Source organism: Eschrichtius robustus, chromosome 16, assembly GCF_028021215.1.
Source record: "Eschrichtius robustus isolate mEscRob2 chromosome 16, mEscRob2.pri, whole genome shotgun sequence".
Classification (NCBI taxonomy): Eukaryota; Metazoa; Chordata; class Mammalia; order Artiodactyla; family Eschrichtiidae; genus Eschrichtius; species Eschrichtius robustus.
In genome coordinates, this window is record NC_090839.1 from 88,671,578 (window position 1) to 88,693,029 (window position 21,452).

At 41.8% G+C, this 21,452-nt stretch overlaps 1 protein-coding gene across 6 annotated transcripts; it reads left to right on the forward strand.

Annotated features, from left to right (window-relative positions):
* Nucleotides 1–7,798: 7,798 nt before the first annotated feature.
* Nucleotides 7,799–21,224, forward strand: ZDHHC4 (zinc finger DHHC-type palmitoyltransferase 4). 6 transcript variants are annotated; one of them, XM_068524452.1, is made up of 9 exons: nt 7,799–7,860; nt 8,346–8,539; nt 8,674–8,832; nt 9,158–9,281; nt 10,475–10,548; nt 11,046–11,224; nt 13,656–13,781; nt 15,653–15,897; nt 20,884–21,224. In XM_068524452.1, exons 3-9 carry the CDS (start codon nt 8,795–8,797, stop codon nt 21,172–21,174), a joined length of 1,077 nt encoding a protein of 358 aa, XP_068380553.1. In that variant the 5' UTR covers nt 7,799–7,860; nt 8,346–8,539; nt 8,674–8,794; the 3' UTR covers nt 21,175–21,224. The 6 variants fall into 6 exon arrangements, with proteins under 6 accessions (XP_068380553.1, XP_068380556.1, XP_068380554.1 ...); XM_068524455.1 differs by having other exon boundaries at nt 8,674–8,814; XM_068524453.1 differs by having other exon boundaries at nt 8,346–8,513.
* The last annotated feature ends 228 nt before the right edge of the window (nt 21,225–21,452 follow it).

Here is a 21,452-nt window from a genome sequence, read left to right on the forward strand (position 1 = left end):
ATAAAAATACGAAACGCCCAGTTAATTTGAATTTCAGATAAACAAAGGATAATTTTTTAGTATAGCTATTCTTATACCCTCTTTTGAGAGATACCACAGTTGACAGTGGACTGCAGTATTGGTGCCCAGAGTGACAGAGCATTTGGGGTGAAGAGAGCTGAACAGGGCACCGGCTTAAGACAAGATCAGAAGTGATCGGGAAATGGAGATTCTGCTCTGACAATCCCTTTGAACTGAGAGCTGAACACAGTTACCTTAAGGGGAAGCAATCAAGGAAGCAAAGGCCCATTGGAAAGTATTAAGTTGGCCACACCTATGTAATGCTTCAAGCTGGTTAATGGTGACACTCTATGGCCCCACCTACTGGCCAGAAGAATTTTTGTTTTGGTTGCTATCCAGGATATAGATTTTCCTTTGGGTAGAATTCATCCTTTTTCTTTCATTCATTTAACACATTTTTACTGAGCATCTACTATGAATGAGGCACTAAAATAGTTGATACGGATACAATAGTAAGCAAATACAGACCCAATGCTTGTCCTCCAACAAAAATACTTTGGTCATGTTCCTTTATATTTTTTTTCTTTTTTTCTCCATTGTAAAATTCCTCCTGACCAATAAATCACTGTTTGTAAACAAGCATCATGTGCTATATTTGTCTTTGCAAGGGTAGCTATGAAGTCCCGTATCCCCTTTCCAAAGTACTGCTTCAGTCATTCCCTTGGGGACAAGAGATGGCGGTATAAAATGTGGTTGATCCTGTCAACCGATCTTGTAGCAGGTAAAAAACTGATACCACAGGTCCAGTTTCAGGGGTTGACAGGAGGGTCTAGGAATGCTCCAAAGATGGATTCTTTGCTACATGTTTCATGGGTGATACAATCCTTTCTATCACACTTGAATTAAAATTTTGGATTTAGGCTTAAGTAGCGTGTATTCTCCTCTACTATTTATAAAAATACAAGTGTCAAGGTTCATGCTTGGAGGTTTTGAAGAACAGAGGGAAAAAATAAAATGCCAGAAATACATGAGTTTCAGGAACTGACTGACCACTGAGATATTTGTCCTGAGAAAATAATTCAACTGAATAAAAATAAAAGCTATGAATATGAATACTTGCAAAACTATAATACTGAAAAGTAGGAAATAATTCAAATGTCCAATGATAAGATTAAGTTCATTATGTTGTATCCCTGAATAATAATTAAAATTATCTAGATAGAGTAAAAGAATTTATGATAAACTAAATTTAAAAAGCAAAATTAGGGCTTCCCTGGTGGCGCACTGGTTGAGAATCTGCCTGCCAGTGCAGGGCACACGGGTTCGAGCCCTGGTCTGGGAAGATCCCACATGCCGCGGAGCAACTAGACCCGTGAGCCACAACTACTGAGCCTGCGCATCTGGAGCCTGTGCTCCGCAACAAGAGAGGCCACGACAGTGAGAGCCCCGCCCACCGCTATGAAGAGTGGCCCCCACTCGCCGCAACTAGAGAAAGCCCTCGCACAGAAACAAAGACCCAACACAGCCAAAAATAATAAATAAATAAATAAATAAATTTTAAAAAATAAAAAGCAAAATTAAAAAATTGTCTAGACACTACGGTTACAGCTATGGAAACCTTTTAAACGAATATAAAGTTCACATTTGCATGTTTATAGAAACACACAATAATAAAGTAGCAGTTATGATAGTAAAATACATAACTGCTTTTCTTTTTTTCTTTTTCTTCGCTGTTTATTTCTACATTTCTATAACATTTTGAATGAGTTTAAAGAGAAAAATATGAGGTAGGGGAAAAAGAGCTGAGTGACTACCTGTTTCTGTTAGGATTAGGATGTCTTCAATTGCAAGTTACAGAAAATGTAACTCAACATAGTTTAAAAAAATAAAGGGGACATCTAACTAGGAGGTCCAGATGTGGGGTGGGCTTCAGGCACAGTTTGATCAGGGCTCTGACTTCATTTCTCTGCGCCTCTCTTGGGTCTGCCCTCTCCAGTATGTAGGCTTTATCCTCAGGCTGGCTTTCCTCATAGTTACAAGTTAAAGGAAGTGAAGCTACAGGATTCCTCCTTAGTATCTTTAGTCAATCTCAGGGAGAGGAGACACCATTGGAAAGGAATCCTAGCTTCATTCTCATTGGTTCACTTGCATCCCAGAGGCTGGTCATGCATTCCAGACATTGGCTTTTGTTTTGAAAAATTTCTGTGATAAGGAGGATAGGATTATCCTGATTGGCTGAGACCAATTAAGACCCACTCCTAGAGGTGGGGGTAGTTCAGTCGTACCCAAAGAGCATGCATGGAGGTGTGTGGCTTACATGTTGGGTAGGAAACACCAGTGTTCACTGTTCCATGTGGAACGTGTGCAGAAGATTGCCATGAAAAGCAGGAAGGTGAGTTGTAAGGTAGTTGAGAATTTAATACAAACAGTCCTGACTTAAAGTTGTTCGACTTATGATGGTGCAAGAGAAATCATACTTCGAATTTTGAATTTTGATCTTTTCCTGGGCTAGCGATATGTGGTACAACACTCTCTTGTGATGCTGGACAGTGGCAGTGAGCTGCAGCTCCCAATCAGCCACACAATCATGAGGGTAAACAACAGATACGCTTACAACCATACTGTGCCCATACAACCATTGTTTTTCACTTTCACTGCAGTATTAAATAAACTACATGAGCTATTCAATACTATTATAAAATAGGCTTTGTGTTAGATGATTTTGCTCAACTGTAGGTTAATGTTAAGTGTTCTGAGCACGTTTAAGGTAGGATAGTCTAAGCTATGATGTTTGGTACGTTAGGTGTACTAAATGCATTTTCGACTTAACGATATTTTCAACTTACAATGGGTTTATTGGAAGGTAACTCCATTGTAAATGGAGAAAGATATATAGATACATAATGCCTTGGCTACACACTTTAAATGTTTCCTTTCCCTTCTGAAATGATCTCAGCCATCAGGGGAAGAAACTCCAGATGAATCAGAGATAAAAGTATAAATCAACTAGAAGAAAACACTGGAGAATATATTTGTGTGTATGAGTGTGTGTGCTTTTTATTTTTGGTATATGTAATATCGGAGAATACCTTGCTTTGGGAGTTTGGGATTGACATGTACACACTGCTATATTTAAAATGGATAACCAACAAGGACCTACCGTATAGCACAGGGAACGCTGCTCAATATTATGTAACAACCTAAATGGGAAAAGAATTTGAAAAAGAATAGATACATGTGTACGTATAACTGAATCGCTTTGCTGTACACCTAAAAGTTAAAAAAGAAATAAAGAATACCTTGCTGAATACGATACAAAAACAAAAGCCACTTGGTACTTCCCTGGCGGCCCAGTGGTTAAGACTCCACGCTTCCACTGCAGGGCGCGGCCAAAACAAAACAAAATAAAACAAAACAAAACCCAAAAGCCACAAAAGAAAAGGCTGATAAATGTGAGTACCTCAGAATTTAAAATCTCTGTATAACAAAGACACCATAAACAAAGTTAACAGAAATGTGATCTGTAGGAGAAAATATTTGGAATTTATATCATAGACAAAGGATTAATATCCAGAATAAGATAGAGAATAATTTCTCTCTATTTCTTCCTTTTAGAAGTAACAACCTTCCAAGTGTTAGCTAGACACACAGCAGTACAACCAGAGACTACATTTCCCAGCTCCCCTTGCAGCCAGGTATGGCCATGTGACTAAGTTCTGGCCAATTGGATCTGAGCAGGAAAGGCTAAGTGCAACTGGAAAGTTCCATCCTTGAAAGTGAACAGCCTTTCTTTTCTTTCTTTCCCCTACTCAGGGGCTGGAAGGTAGTGACCTTGGCATAAGGGCAACACCCTAGTGCTGTGGCTCCATACTGTGTCCAAAGTGCCGGGGGTGGGCGGGGGGTGGGGTGGGGGTGGGGGTGGTGCCACAGCAAACTCATGGGGATGCTATGGGATATCTTAAAAATTTGAGGAAACAGAGTAACATCTGTGTTGTACATGAAATGCTAGCTTGAGTTAGTTTACATTTTCAGCCGTTAGATGGAGAAATTCCTGACGTCTCATCTTTGTGAAGATGGATTTAGAAAGCAAGTGCTGCTGGAATGTGGAGCAGGAATGAGAATGGTGGTTTTCAACCTGTTTTTAAAGTTTGATAAACTGTGCAGTGTGCAAGGGGCACTAAGTTGTTTGGACACAAATACTTATGAAGTTGTTCAGAGAGAATTATTTAATAGATGGGATTATTAGATATTTCTTTTGGCTGAGGTGCTCTGTGAAAAAAATTCTAAGTCCCTGAGGGGTGTTGTAATCAGAGAAGGTTTGGAAATTTTTACCGAGTGGTGGAGCAACAAGATAGGAAGGATCCGGGTCTTTGTGTGATCGCATGGATCTCCTGGAGCGGAACTGCCTACCACGCCTGGACTGTCCCCCTACCTCTGGACTATCGCATGCAAAAGAAATAAACTTCTTTCCTAATAAAACCATTGTGTTTTGGGGTCTCTCTGTTATAACAGCAGAGCAGACACTGTAGGTGCCCTGCCTGTATCCCCACAGCCCTCCGCGGAGATGGATGGCTTCCTGAGTGTCTGCCTGAGGTGTCCTCTGTACGTGGGGCTGGGCTGGCCTCTGTGTGGGCAGGCCAGAAGGACTAGGGAATTAGTGTCCCAGAAGTAGCTGCTCCTCCATGGGACAATTCTGAGGCGTGTTCTGTGGAGCCTCTCAGATGATCCCCAGTGGGACTGAGCCCCACATGCCCCCCTCTACTCATCAACATCTGCCTTCCTGGCTTTCCTCTCTTTTCTCTCACTCCCCCAATCCCTCACCATGTTTCTTGGGAATCTCTCCCCAAACAAACTACTTATACCAAATCCTTGTCTTGGGGTTTGCTCTTAGGGAGCCTGAACTAAGAGAAGCACCTTAGCCTGTTCCCTAACAAATACATAATATATGTAAATAAGTACCACAATGCAACAAGAAAATGGTAAACAAATAAAAGTGGCAAAGGATAATTGTAAGCAGTTCACAATAGAGGATAGACAATTGGCCAATAAACACACAAGATGTTCAACATCACTAGAAACCAGCCAGCTGTAGTGAAGACAGCCCAGCACAGCAATTAAGCACACTGATTCTTTAGCCCAATGGCCTTTGAATCGTGGCTCTAATACTTTTTAACTCTACGGCCTGAAGGAAAATTATTTAACTTCTCTATGCCTCCATTTCCTCATCTATAAAAGTGGTATTATATTAATAATAGTACTTATCTCATAGAGTTACTATAAAGATTAAATGATAAATATTTTAAAATTTTAAACTAAATAGAACGGTACCTGGAACCCAGTAGGTGCTACATAAGTGTGTAGTGAGCAAATAAATAAATAAAACGCCATTTAACCCATCAGAATGTACATACTAAAGGAGCTGATCTGCGAATTCCCTGGCGGTCCAGAGTGCTGTGGGCTGGGGTTCAATCCCTGGTCAGGGACCTAAGATCCCACAAGTCTCATGGCGGGGCCAAAAAAAAAAAAAAAAAAAAAAGCAGAAGCCGATCTATCAAATGTTGGCAAGGGTTTGGAGAAACAGGCTCTCTCAGACATTTGTAGTGCAAGAGCAATTTAGTATTTATTAAAATTAAAAATGCCTATATATTCTGTGGCCCAGAAATTCTACTTCCTGTAGCTGTCCTAGAAAAATACACCTACTTGTGTGTAATGAAGTTCATGAAGGTATTTTCACTTCAGCACAGTTTGTAATAGCAAAATGTGAAATTAACCTAAATGTTTAGTAATAGGACCATTATATTAAAGGTCGCAAACTGGTGGCCCTTGGGCTAGATTTGTCCTGAAGGTATGTTGTGCTTAGCCTGAATAGTGTTTTAAAATCTTGAATTAGTTGCCAACATTAAAAAATTTGATTTATGTCATAAAAATCCAGGTTTTCAAATACTCTTAAAACACTGGAATTCAAGTCAACAATCCTTTGGTCTGTGTAAATAGCTACTTCTGCTTAGAACAAAACACACTTGCTCCACTTTGTCACTTTACTGATTTGTTACCTGCATATCCCCTGTAGGCACTAGAGTTTGGGACCCTGGCAGATGAGTTATGGCTCAGCTAAACAATGAATTGCACATAATGAGGTAAATACGATATAGCAAATATATACGTATTGGTGTGGAAGGATCACCAAGACATATTTTGGGGAAAATAAAAAGAAAGCAAGATGTAGAACCATTATGTATAAGATAATGCTATTTCGGTAAACAAAAAATTATAAATGTGTATGTACACTCTAGAATGTAAACTATGACGTTCAGGGATTTTTCTGTTTTATTGCTATGTTCCCAGTGCCTAAAACAGAGCCTGGCATATACTGTGTACTCAATACATATTTGTTTAATAAGTAAATATGTATAACTGTATAAAAGAGTTATGGAAGATACACACTAAATAAGTGATTAATCCTGCCAAGGGACTGAGATTTGGGAGGGGTGATGGTCAAGGGAGGTTTCTGGTTTTGTTTTGTATAGTTTGACTCTTTTACAAGGGGAACACAACATTTGTATTACTTGCATAAATTTTAAGAAATGAAAGAAAAGCAGTCCAGCGCAGAACACCACAGGTAATCAAACGAAGATTTAAAGTTAGGCTCAACTGAAACCATCCAGAGAAAAAAATGAATGGGGTTAAAACTAAAATTCGGCATTTATGAGTGAGGAAAGCTAATCAAAATACTTAACCACCAACCAGCTCAGAATTAACCAGCAGGGTGAGGAGTCAGCGGGAGACACTGATGAGGTTCAGCCACTCTGCATACGTGATGAGGTTCCATCCATAACCACACTCCTCCCTGGTGGTATCACATTTTCTGATTTTGGGGTTTTGTTTTTCAACTCTGTGTCCACAAGTTCGTGAAGGCCTTTCACACAATGTATCAGAAAGTGCCCAGCTTGATAAGTTTTTTAAAAAGGAAAAAAAAAAAAAAAAAAAAGAATTATGAAGCTGTAAGCTGGGTAGGTAGCAAAGACCGGAAAAGAGAAGCGCTTTAATGCCAGCGTTTGGAGATCACAGACATTTCCCCTCAAAAGGAGGATAGGCCTGGCTCAAGTTGATACAGACAGGTTTTCAGAGGCATCGAGAATAGACTGGTCTCAGCGGATTCAGAGGCGTTCAGGGTAAAAGGGACACCCCACAGGGGACCTGTCAATGCTATGTTTGGAAGCAGCTTTTCTCACTCCAGATTCAACTATCATTAAACAGCCTTCCTTCTTATCCTCTAGGTTTGGAGTCAAACAATCGTCATGTTCCCAGAGGCAGGATGTTCAGAGGTGTTCTGAGACAGCAGGAGCAAAGACACTGGAACGGTTCAGACAGGTCCCAACGGCGTGACTGGCAGAAAGCAAAGCGAACTCTGTCCACCACTAAGACACAGGGTATGAGCCCCTAGGTGTGCCTGCCCTGGGCCGCCCGGGGTCGCTGCTCGGCTGGGAGCCGAGCCATCACTGGGCTCTACCCAGGCCGGTGGGCGGCTCGTCCGCTTCACAACACCGGCGTCCTCGCCCGCACCAGGCCTGGGACAGTCTCTTTGTAAGATTTCTGGCAACGGCTCTATAAAGCTGCACCTCCCGGCCGTCAGACTTAACCACATTCTGGAGGAGCCAAGGCGGGAAGCGAGAGACTACTCCGAGGGTGCAGAACACGAGCGGCAGCCCTACGCCCCCCCCGCAGCTGTCCGCGCGCACTTCCGCCGGAAGTCGGCCTGGCCGACGGCGGCGCGTGATGACGTCACGGCTCCGCCGGAAGTCTGGGGACGCGCCCTAGACGCGCGGATCAGGTGCAGCTGGCGGTAGACAGGTATCGGCGGTAAGTCCGCCTCCGCTGGGCTATTAGACACCCGGGCTGGCACGGGGCCCTTCGTCTCCCTGTCTGACCCGCCCTTCCCCCTTGTGTATGGGGCTGCAGCCCCACCTCCACCCCTCCCGGCGCACAGACACCCCCAGTGTCCCCTCCGATCTTTCTGCACCCCCCCATCCGACCAACCCCGGTTTCGGCTCCCGGGGAAAGCTCCGGCCAGGCCCACCCGCTGGGATCTTCGGACGGAGAGTAGCCTCGGGAATGCTCTTCTGTCGGGTCCCCAGCGTGGGCTCCTCAGGTATAGGGATAAACACCGAGATCCAAGGCTCCCGGGTTATTTCTTCCCAATGAGCTTTTTGTCTAGAAGTCTTACAGCCTCGTTCACCCTGCGGGGTCTCAACATCCCTTGACTTCCAAATTCTTTTACACAATGTATTCCGCCCCTGACTCCTAGCCTATCATATTATGTGAGGGTTGAATTGATGTCTCTGCAGCCAGATCCAGCTTCCTAGAGGAGCCATGTCTCCTGCAGCTTTGGGTGCCACCTGTTGTGCCAGGCGCACGCCGCTGAACAAGAGGAGATGCCGTTTGGATTCTCCGTGAATGTTCGGAGGAGGAATGCCCGAGCTGCCGGCTGAAAACTGTCTAAACAAAAGAAATATGTAGGCTGGGGACCCTGAATCACCTCGTGAGAATTGCTGCTCTTTCTTTCCTCTGTCTTATCTCGTGAGGAGTTTCTAGTTTGGTTATGTTAATTGGAAGTTCTGCCCAGAACCATATCTGCCAAGGCCAAAAGTAACCATTTCCAGTTTCTTAATACAGGCTTGTGTGTTGACTCTGGTCCCCCTGGGTGATCCCTGAGTGTTGTGGTCACTGCCCTGGAGGGATCTTCATAGGACAGCACGCCTGATCCTGGCTGGGGGCCCCTGAGTGCCTCTGGTGGATGCTTGTTCCAAGAGCAATGTTAGTAGATTCTTTTGGGTACGTTCATATCAATGTCATTGTGAATATTTATATTCAGGGGAGTAAAAGACTGACTTATCGCTGTGGGAGAGAAGGGGGATGCATGTTGCATATTCTTCCCCACTTATTTTGGGATTTGCAGGCAGGAGATGCCACAAGGCAGACCACAGTGGTTTGATTAGGAAACTTTTGAAGGGTGACCAGGTGGGAAGCCCCACTGAGAGGCAATTTGTGCTTGAAGGATGAAGAATTCTGTTTGGAGTCACTTAGGGAATTGATGTCTGAGAATATGCATTGGACTATATCCCTCAGTAATAATCACACTCTTTCTGTTCCTTTGTAGCCCCAGGATGGACTTTCTGGTTCTCTTCTTGTTCTACTTGGCTTTTATGCTGATTGGTGTTGTTACGATCTGCATCTGCTCGAAAACCCATTGCTTGAAAGGCCTGGTCAGAAGAGGAGCACAGGTAACAGTGATGGTTGGAGACCACGGGATTTTGAATACCACCGGTCTAAAAGGCTCACCAGTTTTCTGTCAGAACAAAAAAGAGATGCCATTTTTTATTCGTTCGTTCACTTGTTCTTTCATTTATGGCACTTGCAGTGTATTCGAAAGTCTCTATCTTTCTGTTTTTGTTTTTGTTGCTGTTGAAAGTAATCTTTTTTTAAAAAATTTATTTAATTTATTTATTTTCCTTTTTTTTGGGCTGTGTCGGGTCTTAGTTGCGGCACACAGGATCTTTGTTGAGGTATGCGGGATCTCTTCGTGCCGGTGCTTGGGCTTCTCTCTAGTTGCAGCGCTCAGACTTCTCTCTAGTTGTGGTGCGTGGGTTTTCTCTAGTCGTGGCACACGGGCTCCAGAGCACGTGGGCTCTGTAGTTTGCAGCACGCGGGCTCTCTCGTTGAGGCTCGTGTGCTCAATAGTTGTGGCACGTGGGCTTCCTTGCCCCGGGGCATGTGGGATGTTAGTTCCCCGACCAGGGATTGAACCCTCATCCCCTGCATGAAGGTGGATTCTTTACCACTGGACCACCAGGGAAGTCCCGAAAGTAATCTTTTGATGATGCTTTAAGAGAAGATAACATTCTCAAGGTTGGCTGTTTTTCTCTAGAGTTGATGCCTGTAATTGGGCATGGATGTGAGCGGTGTCTGCCTGGAGGGGCCTGATGGGTGAAACTGGGGGTAGTGTGGGTAGAAAGCTGAACATCGGGCTACCCACACTCCTCCAGGGATCAAAGTGAGCAGAATTGGGGTGAGCAGCCTTGGGAAGGTGTTGGCCTGGTGGGGGGACCTGGGCTAATGCTCTGTGATCTGGAGGTAGACTCTGGAACCTAGGATTGAACCCAAGGCAGGGAAAGGCTACATTAACAGTTCACATCAGCATTACCTGATCCAGCCCCTCTGCTCACCTCCCTTTGCCTGAAGACCAAGACTTAGTGCCTTGTTTGGGGTCAGGATGGAAATGGAGGAGTTGACATCAAAGGAAGGCCAGCTGAGGGAAGCCCACCTCTTTATTCTCACTTAAATCTCTTCTCTGCTCACATGCAGAAACATGCCTTTATATCACCAATATTGCTGGCTAAAAGTGAAGCATCTAATTTGTTTAGGAGTGGGGAGAAAGAGAAATGAAACTGAACCTTTCTCTTTTCTTTTGTTTCAGATATTTTCATATATAATTCCAGAATGCCTTCGGAGAGCCATGCTAAGATTTCTTCATTACCTCTTCCATACACGGTATTTATATTTCAGAGTTTAAGTATTATCTTCTTTTCTGTTTCGATTGTTAACTGTTGCTGTCCTCTAGCTCTAGGAGGTTCCTTGTTTGTTTCCAGCGTGATACAGGGAGGGATGCTGGAGGGATCAAGAGTCCTGGGTTCAGAACCTTTACTGACAGATAATCTGCCTTTTATCTCTGGGGATTTGACATATCTAATTTTAAGTATCAATACTTAAAGAATGGGAAAGTATTGGCATGCATTTCTGTAAAAAATATATACTGATACTGAGACCTCAATTCCCAACAAAGATGATGATTATAATAGATAACATTTATTGAGTACTTACTATGTGGTAGGCACTAGGTGAAATGTTTCACATGATTTCTAATGTAATTCTTACTGTTGTCTCAAACCCAAAGGAAGTGGTTGTCCGTTGGTTCACCTTCTGTAGTGTGGTGTGATTTTTTCACAGAGAAGCCCCTGTGAACAAGTCATGTACCTGTGTCCTTTCAGAAACCACACCTTTGTTATCCTGCATCTCATCTTGCAAGGGATGGTTTATACTGAATACACCTGGGAAATATTTGGCCTCTGTCGAGAGCTGGAGTTCTCCTTGAATTACCTTTTTCTGCCTTATCTGCTGCTGATTGTAAATCTGGTTTTTTTTGCCCTAAGTTGTGAAACAAACCCTGGTAAGTTGAGGCTCTTAGTATAGAAAATGGTGACAGATCAACTGTCTGTCTCACTGACAGTGCTACAAACGAGTAGTGATCCCTCCAAGGGCTTTGGAAAAAATTTGATATGTAGGGTTTGCATGATCTTTCAGTTTTAAATGTTTTCTAGTTTTATTTTTTCTTCTTTGTCCCACAGATTATTTAGAACTATTTAAACATTATCACTTAATTGTGTTATATACAGAGCTTGCAGTCTATATGATACTGTTTCTTTTAAAGTTGTTACTGATATTTGCATTATGCCCAGGCATGTGGTCAGTTTCTGTAAATGATCCATGTGTTCTTGAAAAGAGTATTATATTTTCTAGTTCTTGGGCACAGGCAACCATGTAAGTCCATTAGATCAAGATGTTATGTTCAGATTTTTTATATTCATACTAATATTTTTGTTTGATTACTGAGAGAGGTATGTGATCTCATTCTGATGGTAGATTTGACAGATTTTTCCTTAACATATTTTGAAGCTATTATATGTGTGTGTGTGTACAATAGTTATATATACTCATATTAGATGTATTCAAGTTTAGAATTAGTATTATCTCTTGAATCTTTTTTCAAAATACAATGAGCCTCTTTGTTACTAGTAATACTCTTTGCTCTCAAGTCTCCTTTGTCTGATACTAGTATTTATTATTACATTGTTTTTAGATATATACTTGCTTGGTATTTTTTTTCCCATCCACTTATTTTAATAAATTTATTTATTTATTTATTTTAAATTTTTGGCTGCGTTGGGTCTTCGTTGCTGCGCGCGGGCTTTCTCTAGGTGCGGTGAGCGGGGGCTGCTCTTCATTGCGGTGCACGGGCTTCTCATTGCAGTGGCTTCTCTTGTTGCAGAGCACGGGCTCTAGCTGCGCAGGCTCAGTAGTTGTGATGCACGGGCTTAGTTACTCCGCAGCATGTGGGATCTTCCCCCACCAGGGCTCGAACCTGTGTCTCCTGCATTAGCAGGTGGATTCTTAACCACTGCACCACCAGGGAAGTCCCCATCCACTTATTTTAATCTTTTCTATCCTTGAAGGACCAAATGTCCATGAATTAATGAACAGATAAATAAAATGCGATATACCTATTCGATGGAATGTTATTCAACCGTAAGGAGGAATGAAGTACTTATACATCCTATAACGTGGGTGAGCCTTGGAAACATTATGCTCAATGAAAGAAGCCAGATACAAAAGACCACATATTGTATGATTCCATTTATATGAAGTATCCAAAAAAGGCAAATCCATAGAGACAGAGAATCGATTAGCAGTTGCCAGGGGTTGTGAGATTAGAGAGAAGTGGAGAATGACTGCTGAAAGGATTTCGTTTTGGGGTGATGAAAGTGTTCTCAAGTTGATTGTGGTGGTGGTGGTACAACTCTGTGACTATAAAAACCACTGAATGGGGGCTTCCCTGTGGGCGCAGTGGTTAAGAGCCCGCCTGCCAGCGCAGGGGACACGGGTTTGAGCCGTGGTCCGGGAAGACTCCACATGCCGCGGAGCAACTAAGCCCGTGCGCCACAACTACTGAGCCTGCGTGCCACAACTACTGAGCCCACGTGCCACAACTACTGAGACCGCATGCCACAACTACTGAGCCCGCATGCCACAACTACTGAGCCTGCGCGCCATAACTACTGAGCCTGGGCACCACAATTACTGAGCCCGCGTGCCACAACTACTGAGCCCGCGTGCCACAACTACTGAGCCTGCGTGCCACAACTACTGAGACCGCATGCCACAACTACTGAGCCCACACGCCACGACTACTGAGCCCGCACACCACAACTACTGAGCCCTGCGCCACAACAACTGAGCCCGCGTGCCACAACTACTGAGCCCGCGTGCCACAACTACTGAGCCTGCGTGCCACAACTACTGAGACCGCATGCCACAACTACTGAGCCCACATGCCACAACTACTGAGCCCGCACACCACAACTACTGAGCCCTGCGCCACAACAACTGAGCCCACATGCCACAACTACTGAGCCCGCGTGCCACAACTACTGAGCCTATGCACCACAACTGCTGAAGCCCGCGCACCTAGAGCCTGTGCTCCACGATAAGAGAAGCCACCACAATGAGAAACCCGTGCACCTCAACGAAGAGTAGACCCTGCTCGCCACAACTGGAGAAAGCCCGCGAGCAGCAATGAAGACCCAATGCAGCCAAAAATAAATAATAAATAACTTAATTAATTAAAAATAAAAACCATTGGATGGTACACTTTAAATGGGTGAATTGGGTTTATGAACTATATCTCAAAGCTGTTAATTTAAAAAATAAATTATTTGGAATATTAAATACAGCAGTTTTAGTTGTGCTTTGCCAGGACAGATTGTGTGAACATCTGGTCCACTGTATTGCTCGAAACTGACACTTGTCCTTCCTTTTTTCAGGTACCATAACAAAAGCAAATGAATTACTGTTTCTTCAAGTTTATGAATTTGATGAAGGGATGTTCCCAAAGAACATGAGGTGTTCTACTTGTGATTTAAGGAAACCAGCGCGATCCAAGCACTGCAGTAAGTCTGGTTCTGGCCCCTCCAGCTCTGCCCTCGCACAATGGACAAGTGGGCTTCGTCTGTAAGGGAATGTTACATAAATCTAGAAGCAGGGCCATTTGACCTCCAGACATGAGGCGGCCTCTGCTGGTAGGGGATAGTTAGATAGTGGTTTCTTTGAGATGCCTAGAGGTGAGGTCTTATGTTCTCCTGTAGTAGGTAACCTTCAGCTCTGGGCAAAACAGCCCTTCCTTTGCCACGTGGCAGTGCTTGCTGCTCAAGAGATGTTTCTGTAAGATGTTGTGTTTGCAGACTTCAGTCCTGGCAGAGGCTACTCTTCTGGGCAGTGGCCAAGATTCTAGATTAGTGCTGTGCAACAAAAATATAATGTGAGCCACCGATGTGATTTAAAATTTTCTAGTAGCCATGTTGCAAAAGTAAAAAGAAATGGGAAAAATTTATTTTAATTTTATGTCCCTTAAGATATCTAAAATACCATTTTAACACGTAATCAGTATAAAAATATCATTCGTGGATTTTTCTTTTTTTTTAAACTTTTGGGTTTATTATTTATTTATTTATTTTTATTTATGGCTGTGTTGGTCTTCGTCTCTGTGCGAGGGCTTTCTCTAGTTGCGGCAAGTGGGGGGCCACTCTTCATCGCGGTGCGTGGGCCTCTCACTGTCGCGGCCTCTCTTGTTGCGGAGCACAGGCTCCAGATGTGCAGGCTCAGTAATTGTGGCTCACGGGCCCAGTTGCTCTGCGGTATGTGGGGTCTTCCCAGACCAGGGCTCGAACCCGTGTCCCCTGCATTGGCAGGCAGATTCTCAACCACTGCGCCACCAGGGAAGCCCCCTCGTGGATTTTTTTATATTCTCTTTTCATACTAATTCCTTGCAATTCCGTGTTTTTTACATTTACAGTACATCTCAATCAATAGACACTAAATTTTTATTGGAAATTCTTGATCTGTATTTAGATTTCATAAAATTTATAGTTGGAAGAGCTGATTCACATACCGAAGCTATTCTAGACATTCTTAAAAGTTTTTCAATGACTGAATCAGTACCAAAACATCATTTTTCTTGGGACTTCCCTGGTGGCACAGTGGTTAAGAATCCATCTGCCAATGCAGGGGATACGGGTTCGAGCCCTGGTCCAGAAAGATCCCACACGCCATAGACCAGCTAAACCCATGCGCCACAACTACTGAGCCTGCGCTCTAGAGCCTGTGAGCCACAGCTACTGAGCCCGCGTGCCACAACTACTGAAGCCCACACGCCTAGAGCCCGTGCTCTGCAACAAGAGAAGCCATAGCCATGAGGAGTCCGCGCACCGCAATGAAGAGTAGCCCCCACTTACCGCTGTTAGAGAAAGCCCGTGCGCAGCAATGAAGACCCAACGCAACCAAAATAAATAAATAAATAAACAAATAAATAAATAAACCAGCATTTTTCTTTAATATCCATATCTATATTGACATAATGGTTCGTCTTTATCAGAAGAATTGATTTGACTTTAAAGCAAAAGCGTCAGTTTTAAAATTATGTCCAAGTTAAGTAAGTTCACTAATTATTTTGTCATCTCAGCATTATTCACATTTATCTCAAAGGAGCAATGCATAATTGAAAAACAACTGTGCATTTATCAATACCAACAAAGTATTCTTTCAAGTTTCTCTTGTAGCCACGTTTCAAGTGCTCAGTACTCACATGTGGCTACTGTATTGGCTACTGTATTGTCCCCTTCGGTTCTGAAAGCTTGGTGACAGCAGCTGCCATTGACACGGCCAGCTCATACTGCTAGTGTCAGCATGTGAAACTCTCAGTAGGTGTGCATGGTGTCATTATCAAGGATCAACGCAGGGTTGTGGCTCCCCCATTTCTGTGCAGGTGTGTGTAACCGGTGTGTGCACCGCTTTGACCATCACTGTGTGTGGGTGAACAACTGCATCGGGGCCTGGAACATCAGGTACTTCCTCTTCTACCTCTTGACGTTGACGGCCTCGGCTGCCACCATGGCTGTGGTGAGCACCGTGTTTCTGGTCCAGCTGGTGATGGTGTCGGACTTGTACCTGGAGACTTACGTGGATGACTTTGGACACTTGCAGGTGGTTGACACTGTCTTTGTTATTCAGGTAATTAATATTCAGGTAATTATGTTGTGGGCTGTATGTTTCTGACTTCAGGTTTCAAAATTGGAAAAAGGGCATTTGTTTTCTGAGTCAAAACGTGAAGGCATTCCTTTTTAAAAAATTGATATATAATTTTAAAAAATCGATATATAATTCACACACCATAAAATTCACCCTTTTAAAGCATACAGTTCAGTGGTTTTAATATATTAACAGAACCACGTAACCATCACCACAGTCTAATTTCAGAACATCTCACCATCCACAAAAGAAACTCTTATCTATTAGCAGTCACTCCCCATTCCCTTTTCCCCAGACCCAGGCAGCCACAAGTTTACTTTCTGTCTTTATGGGTTTGCCTTTTCTGGTCATTTCACATAAATGGAATCATACAATATGCAGCCTTTTGAGCTGGTTTCTTTCACTTAGCATAGTATGTTCAAAGCTCATTCATGTTGTAGCATGAATCAGTGCTTCATTCCTTTTTATGGCTAAATAACATTCCGTTGTAATCATTTGAGGAACCACCAGACTGATTTCCAAAACATTTGCATCATTTACATTCCCACCAGCAATCTATGAAGGTTCTAATTTCTCCACATTCTTAACAATACTTGTTATTATCTTTTTTTTTTTTATTATAGCCATGTAGTGGGTATGAAGTGATACCTTACTGTGGTTTGATTTGCATTTACCCTAATGACTAATGATATTGAGCATCTTTTCATGTGCTTATTGGCCATTAGTATATCTTCTTTGGAGAAGAAAGTTTAAGGAAGAAGCAGCTCGTTTTTATTTGGGTTGTCTTTTATTCTTATGTTGCAAGAGTTCTTTTTTATATTCTGGACACTTGACCCTTATCAGATACATGATGTGCAAATATTTTCTCCCATTCTGTTGGTTGTCTTTTCACTTTTTTGATAGTTTTCTTTGAAGCACAGAAGTTTTAAATTTTGATGTTCAATTTATTTTTTTCTTTCGTTGCTTTTGCTGTAGTGTCGTAGCTAAGAAATCATTGCTTAATCCAAGATCATGAAGATTTACACTTAAATATTCTTTAAAGTATTTTATAATTTTAGGTCTTACATTTAGGTCTTTGATCATTTTGAGTTAATTTTTGTACATTGTGTTTGGTAAGGTTCCAACTTTATTCTTTAGTTTGTGGATATCCAGTTGTTCCAGCATCATTTATTGAAAAGACTATTATTCTTTGCCCATTAATTTACCGTAATGTGAAAGTCAAAGCCATTCTTTAAAAACTCATTTGATTGCTAAAAGATTTCTATTTCATTTATGGGAAATGGCTTATGAGCAGTCTTTTTTTAGGTAACTGCCTAATTCTCCTTGAGTGTTTTTTTTCCTTTTGTTTCAAAGAAAATAAAATGAGCAAGTGGGATGTATTAAGTGAATGCAAGGTTGGTTCAATATTGGGAAATTGATTAGTATCTTATACAGCATTATTAAGTATTAGGAACAATGATATGATTATTTCTCTAGATGCTGAAAAGCCTGTCAAAAAATTCAATACCCATTATAATAAAAGCACTTAGAAAATAGGGATTGAAGGATATTGTCTTAATATGAGAAAATATGCACATAGTCCTAAAGCCTGCATCTTTTTTAACTCTTATTTTAAAATAATGATTGATTTACAGGAGGTTACAGGAATCCTGTGCACCCCTAAGCTCTTCTCCCCATGCCAGAATCCCTGTGCAATCACAGCACAAAAGCAAGAAATTGACATGGGCACAGTCCACAGTGCCAGTTATATATGTGTTCGTTTGTGTTATGTGTGTAGCTCTGTGCGGTTTGTCACTTGTGTAGCTTTGAATAATTGCCACCACAACCAAGGTGCTCTTCTGTCCATCACCACAGACTCCCTGTGTTATCCCTGATACCCACATCCTCCTCCTCACATCCCTAATGCCCAGCCACCACTCATCTGTTTTCTATCTCTGTTATTATGTTATTTATTGTTACATACATGGAATCCTACAGTAGCATTTTGTGTTTGGTTTTTTTCACTCAGCACAGTTTCCTTGAGATTCATCCTAGTGGTTGCATATATCAGTAATTCATTCCTTCTTACTGCCGTATAGTTTTCCATGGTGAGAATGGATCACAGTTTGTTTAATCAGTTACCCTTTGAATGACGTTTGGGTGATTTCCAGTGTTTGGCTATCACTAATGAGGCTGCTATGAACATTGGTTTAGAAGCTGCTGTGTGAAAAGAAGTCTTCAGTGTGATTGTTGGGTTGTATGGTAAGTCCATTTTAGGTTTTGAAAAGGAGTACCACACTGTTTTGCAGAGTGCTTGTACCTTTCTACATTCTCCCCACCAGGGATGTGGGAGTAAGTGGTTTCTCTGCATCTTTGCCAGGTTTATCATTATCACTGATTTTCACTTCAGCTGTTCTGATAGGTATGTCATGATACCTCCTTGTTGTTTTAACCTTGAATAGTTTTTATTCTCAAGTTTTTTCCAATTATGTAAATTTGTAATCATACTGAAAAGTTAAAAGAATAACAGAGTGACTACCCATATACCTTCCACCTAGATTTTAAAATTGTTAACATTTTAATCTGTTTCCTTTCTATACGTGTGTATATATTTTTCTGTATTATTAGAAATAAGTTGGAGACGATGTTGCTTCACCCCTAAATACCTGAGCATGCATTTTTTCAGAATGTCAACGTTCTCATACGTATCTACAATTCTATTATCCCATGTAAGAAAAGTAATAATAAATCTATATACTCTCTAGCCCATATTCAGATCTCCCCATTGTTTCAAATATATCTTTTATAGCTCTTTTACCTCCTTGAACCAGATTCCATTTTATAGTTATGCATTACATTTGAATATTATGTCCTTTTATTCTAAAATAATGCCCCTGCTTTTTTTTCATTAAATTGACATTTAGCAGTCTAGTTATCTTTTAAAATGTCCCATGTTCTAGATTTTTCTTTTCCTAATTGTCATCTAATTTTTCTCTCTTTCTTTATATTAGTGTAAACTGGAAGTTAGTTCTAGAGCCTTGATTAGATTCAAGTTAAATATTTTGGGCAAAAATGCTTCCTAGGTAGGGATGTGTATTTCATAGTGCATCCCATCAGGTGACATAGGAGCAGTGAAGCCCGGGTTGATTCATTGGTTTAAGGAGGTGACCACCAGTTCCCTCCGCTCGTGAAGTGCATTTTCCCCTTTGCAATGGGTAATCTTGTGTATATGGTTTTGCTTTTGTATTTAGGACTTTCTTTAGGATAGATTCCCAAGAACATAATTACTGGGTCAAAGATTGACAACAATTATAAGTCTTTCGATATATGTTGTCAAATTGCTTTTTAAAACCTGTGGTTAGAGCAGTGTGTAAGTGTTCCTTTCACTGCATCAGAGCAGGCATTGATGATGCCTGGGATGGGAAGTGCTTCTAGTTTGACAGAATATGGTTTACCCTTTTTTTACAAACTACATTTCTTTCATTACTTTTGATTACTTTCCTTGTCTGTCAGTCATTTGTATATCTTTTTTGGTGAATTCTGCCCTTTAATTGTTTACCTATTTGATATGAGAATAACTTTTGATTTGAGGTCTTTGGATAATAATGGTAGTTCATTCTTTTTGTATTTGTTTTCTGTTTGTGTGTCTCATTTTTTGTTGTTTAAAAAGCTTTAGACATTCTTCCTCATCGAATCTGTCTCTTTTCTTTGTAACTTCAGTTAGCAAGTCTCGCCCATCGGGAGTTTTGATGGAGTTTTGATAAGTATCTACTTCTTTTCTGCTAACTTTCAAAAATATTGAACTGTTTCAGAATTCTTTGTCTATCATAAAAACGAACTTATAAAAATTCAAGTAGTCCAGAACTTTTAGGGGTGGGGGGAGGTGGGGGAAATAAGGGAAGGTAGTTATTCCAGTTGAAAGATGAATAAGTCCTGGGAATGTAATGTACAGCATGGTGACTGTAATTAACAATACTGTATTGTACATTTGAAAGTTGCCAGGAGAGTAGCTCATAAAGGTTCTCAACACACGCACACAAATTGTAACTGTGAGGTGACAGATGTGTTAACTAACGTTATTGTAATCATTTCATTATATAATATATATAATCATTATGTTGTATATTACATGCACCTTAAACTTTCATAATGTTACATTTCAAGTATATCTCTATAAAGCCGGGGGCGGGGGAGGGGGAAGAAAATTTAAAACATCTTGGACAAAAATAAAATATAAACTGGGAATTATTCCCCTCCCCTCCCAACAGTTTCATTCTCCAGAGACAACCGCTTTTATAGTTTGGTGTACATTTCAGGCTTTTTTTCTATGTTTATTTATATGGCCATACACTTTCATCGAGTTAGTTTTGTTTTTGCACAAATAGGATTCCATTGTGATTTTTGCATTTTGTCTTTCTTGTTGGGCAATATACTACCAACATCTTTTCCAAATTAGTACATAGACACTGACCTAATTTAAAGGCTCCTTGTTGTTCCATAGTATGACTATCCCAGAGTTTTACTCTTCCTCCTGGATGGACATTTAACTTGTTTCTTTTGGGAAGAGGGGCTGTCAAAATCAGTGCTACAGTGAATACCCTTGTACGTGTATTTCTGGGGTCGTATTGTTTTCAGAGAGAGATTGATCTCTTCTGTCCGTCTGGACTTTATGTTGATGTATGAACTAAGATCTGCATTCATTTCTCTGTTTATTTTCTGAATAGCTAACTGGCATCATCTCCTGAGTGTCCTTCCCCTTTTCCTTGAATGCACACACTTCATTTATCCCATATGAAATTCTTCCTGGGATGTTTGTCAGTGCTGTTTTTGGTTCTGATTTTGTGTTCAGTGGGTCAGATGTGTATGGAGGTGGGGGAGATGGGAAGGCAGTTCTGAAGTGTATATGGACGTGACCATGGCCAGTGGTTCCTAACCCCGACGCGTGTCACAGCCTAGCTGCCTAACGTGCTGCTTCTTCTTTGCCCCCAGTACCTGTTCCTGACCGTCCCAAGGATTGTCTTCCTGTTGGGCTTTGTTGTGGTGCTGAGCTTCCTCCTGGGGAGCTACCTGTGCTTCTGTCTGTACCTGGCCGCTACCAACCAGACCACTAACGAGTGGTACAGAGGTGCCCGAGCCTGGTGCCAGCATTGCCCCCACGTGGCCTGGACCCCATCAGCAGAGCCCCAGGTTTACCGGAACATTCACTCCCGTGGGCTTTGGAGCAACCTTCACGAGATCTTTCTACCTGCTGTCGCACATTATGAGAGAAAGAAGAAATAAGAATGGGAAGAGTGTTACTGCCTTTTAAATATAGTATATGTTTATTTATACATATGGATACTTTTTTTAAAATTTTTATTTATTTATTTGGTTGCGTTGGGTCTTCGTTGCTGCTCGTGGGCTTTCTCTAGTTGTGTCGAGCGGTGGCTTCTCTTGTTGCGGAGCACGGGCTCTAGGCGCGCGGGCTTCAGTAGTTGCGGCACACGGGCTCAGTAGTTGCGGCTCATGGGCTCTAGAGCGCAGGCTCAGTAGTTGCGGCGCACGGGCTTAGTTGTTCT